The following is a 3,667-nucleotide window of genomic DNA, read 5'->3' on the forward strand; positions in this document are numbered from 1 at the left end:
TTTCTCTAAATGTTTGAACTTCAAAATTTATTTTTTCTGCAAAAAAGTGGACCTCCGCAGCCTGTGTGTGGTGGGGGGGGGGCACCCGTCGCACCCCCTTCCCTACGGGCGTGAGTGAGTGAGTGAGTGAGTGAGTGAGTGAGTGAGTGAATGAGTGAGTGAGTGAATGAGTGAGTGAGTGAGTGAGCGCGCGCATGCGTGAGTGAGCGAGTGAGTGAGTGAATGAGAGTGAGTGAGTGAGTGAATGAGTGAGTGAGTAAGTGAGCGAGCGAGTGTGAATGAGTGAGTGAGTGAGTGAGTGAGTGAGTGAGTGAGTGAGTGAGTGAGTGAGTGAGTGAGTGATTGGGTGAGTGTGAATGAATGAGTGAGTGATTAGGTGAGTGTGAATGAATGAGTGAGTGACGGACATAGATCAATCACGATCGCTAATCGTTGAAACACGACTGAATTTATCGCAAGGCGAAACTATGATCGTTTCTCGTGCAAGTGCAAAGCTCATCGAATCACTTTCAATAATTTGTCACTACCTGAAGTAGTGACCGGTCACTCCGTCCACCTCCTCAGACACGGCCAGGTATATGGACGTCTGAGCCCCCTGGCGGGAAGTCTTTACAAATAGCAGCAGTATCGGGAAGAGAAGGACGATCATGATGAATCGCATCAGCTTCGGCATCCGGCGTCCCAGCTCAGTTTGCACGCCACCAGGGTGCAGTGCGTTCACCGTCACTCCCGTGCCTACGAGAACGAGCAGTAAGAATGACTGTGACCAACAACCATCTCGCTGCCATTAGTAAATATTACTGCTGTTATACCACAAGCGAGATTTCACTCTCATAATTACTAATTATTTAATTTATTATGAATAAATAAATTAACAGTTTAATAAATAAAAAAGAATGAATTGATAAATAAATACGTAAATAAGTAAAATTAATTATATATTATTTCGTTCGTTCTTATTTTCTTTCTATCTTTCTTTATTTAAGTAAGTAGAGCAATTCCTTCCCTCAGCCTGCTCTCTTCTCTAGTTCAGCTAGTGAGCGTATACAACACCTTTGAGTCTCCTTGAAAGTTCCCGGGTGAACAGCACATTAGCAAGTTTGCTTCTGGCGTAGGCAATGTACTTGTTGTGAGTCGCAGCCGTCTCAGTCCTGATCGCCTCCATATCTAACGACTTTGCCCCTGCAGGCAGAGGTGTGCGTTCGTATCTCATGAGCGAATGTTACACCCTGTTCACTAATCACACATTCATTAACTTACTACTTCTAACTATGGCTCGTCTGTTTAGAAGCTACTAGTACACTGAAAACACCCGTGATCTATGTGATACTTAGTCATTTTAGCCTCGCCTTCGTCCACCCAAACATTCGGACCTATCTCTCCCCCTTCCTCTTCTCTTCTCTTCTTCCTTTTTTTTCTTTCTCTTTTCTTTTTTTTTCTCTCTTTTTTTCTTCTTTTCTTTTCTCTTTCTCTTTCACTTCCTTTCCTTTGGTTGGTTAAAACCCACACCAAATACATCACCACCCTCCACCCACGCCGTCTACCCACCTCTCCTTCCATGACCTGGCTACCGATACAAGACCACCCACCAACCTCCCAAACAACTCCCCCCCCCCTATCTATCATCCACTAAGCTCACCATTCTTCCCCTAGCTAATCGTTATCCACCAACTTCACCCCTTCCCCGACCTTCCCCTCCTTCCCCACCCCACCCTTCTCCATCAACCTCATCCTCTCTCACCTTCCCATCTGGCCGTTATCCAACCCAATTTATCTCCCCACCTTCCCACGTGGTTCGTCTCTACACTCAACCCATACCACCTCTGTAAGTGGAGGCTCAGTGTATGGTCTGTTAGGCGTGACTAATTGAGATAAAAAATTAATGAAACTAATTTAACTTAATAATTTAATAAATTAACTTAATGAAACTGATTTAACCCCACCGGATCGGAGTTGCATCAGCGTAGGGGAATTATAGTTTCAAATTTCCAAACACAAGGAGGCTTTACGATAAAAACGCGATTAGTAAGGTATAGGTATTACTGAAACATGCCATCGGTCGTGAGCAATAGGCTGCAGCAGTTGGACCGTTAAATTACCCCACCATCACGTCTCATCAGACCATAAAAGCTATAAATTCCATGATCACGACTTGCCCCGTCTGATCCAAAACGACGCCCACAGCGTCACGGGTTCATTGAAAGGGCGTGCTTATGACGTTCCAAATTTCACCATACAGCAACATGCACTACTCCGGCAACAATACTCAGCAGCTTTTCTTTCCGTTGCAAAAACTCCCTCCCACTGCTGCGATACTATAAGTTAGAGTCATTGTCGCTATATGCACAACGCGCGGTATATGAAACACGTAGACTCACTCACACGCATGCGCACGTGACGACACGTTGACGATGCGGCTGGGAGAGGAAGCCTTCATGCGCTCCAGCAGCAGATTGGTGAGCAAGAAGTGGCTTAGGTGATTCACCTGCCACTGCATCTCGATGCCCTCGTCAGTCTGCGCGAACTGTCCCACCCACGCTGCAAGCAAAGCTATATTAGTCCGCGCAACAACTTTAATATCGCGCGTACAGCACAGTCACGCATCAGGCAGGGATCATTGACTGGAAACTTGTGACATGTGAAACCACGTTGCTGGTTAATACTTGAATTATTTAAATCTTTAAGTAATCTTTGAACGAGTCTGCAGGCAGGAGCATATACACATGTGCACACACGCACGCTCACACGTGCACACATATGGAAGGCCATTACCGCCAAAACCTACCGCTTTTGAGCTCCGTTTCTAGGCAATCTAAAATTAGATTGTGCAAGGGGGGAGAGTAAGACGAAAATTACCAAAAACATGAGGAAATCTAGTCGCCGGGTGAATGCAAATTTTGTAATTCTAAGCCTATTTATTTGAATTTAAGCGCGATTAAAAACCACTGTTCTGATTGGCTGGAATTTAATCACGCTTAAAATCGAATTTAAGCGCGATTAAAAACCACTGTTCTGATTGGCTGGAATTTAATCACGCTTAAAATACATTTTAAGCGTGATTAAAAACCACTGTTCTGATTGGCTGGAATTTAATCGCGCTTAAAATACATTTTAAGCGTGATTAAAAACCACTGTTCTGATTGGCTGGAATTTAATCGCGCTTAAAATACATTTTAAGCGTGATTAAAATACATTTTAAGCGCGATTAAAATAGGTAGGTTTTGGCGGTAATGGCCTTCCATACACACACGCCCGCACACAGGTACGCACATGAACGCATGTACGCACATTCACACAACTCACACACGCACACACGTGTGCACACTATCGCACGCACGCACACACACACACACACACACACACACTTTAATCACGCTTAAAATACATTTTAAGCGTGATTAAAAACCACTGTTCTGATTGGCTGGAATTTAATCGCGCTTAAAATACATTTTAAGCGTGATTAAAAACCACTGTTCTGATTGGCTGGAATTTAATCGCGCTTAAAATACATTTTAAGCGTGATTAAAATACATTTTAAGCGCGATTAAAATAGGTAGGTTTTGGCGGTAATGGTCTTCCATACAAAGGCAGTAAACACTGCATGATCTCGAGTCGGTTTTCGGCGAAAATACCGAGTTTTTCAACGCTCATTATCTCAGCGTAGGAG

The 3,667-nt window shown here is 44.0% G+C and overlaps 1 protein-coding gene across 1 annotated transcript in view; it reads right to left on the reverse strand.

Moving 5' to 3' along the window:
* Nucleotides 1–3,667, reverse strand: part of LOC106816038 (retinol dehydrogenase 11-like) — a 5,733-nt gene that overhangs the window by 1,090 nt on the left and 976 nt on the right. Inside the window, exons 2-4 of the mRNA XM_014820583.1 lie at nucleotides 2,383–2,538; nucleotides 1,054–1,182; nucleotides 528–735 (exon numbers count right to left, since the gene is read on the reverse strand). Coding sequence (XP_014676069.1) covers nucleotides 528–735; nucleotides 1,054–1,182; nucleotides 2,383–2,538 — 493 coding nt within the window. The remainder of the gene's footprint in view (nucleotides 1–527; nucleotides 736–1,053; nucleotides 1,183–2,382; nucleotides 2,539–3,667) is intronic.

This window comes from Priapulus caudatus, unplaced genomic scaffold (assembly GCF_000485595.1).
Source record: "Priapulus caudatus unplaced genomic scaffold, Priapulus_caudatus-5.0.1 Scaffold1267, whole genome shotgun sequence".
NCBI lineage: Eukaryota > Metazoa > Priapulida > Priapulimorpha > Priapulimorphida > Priapulidae > Priapulus > Priapulus caudatus.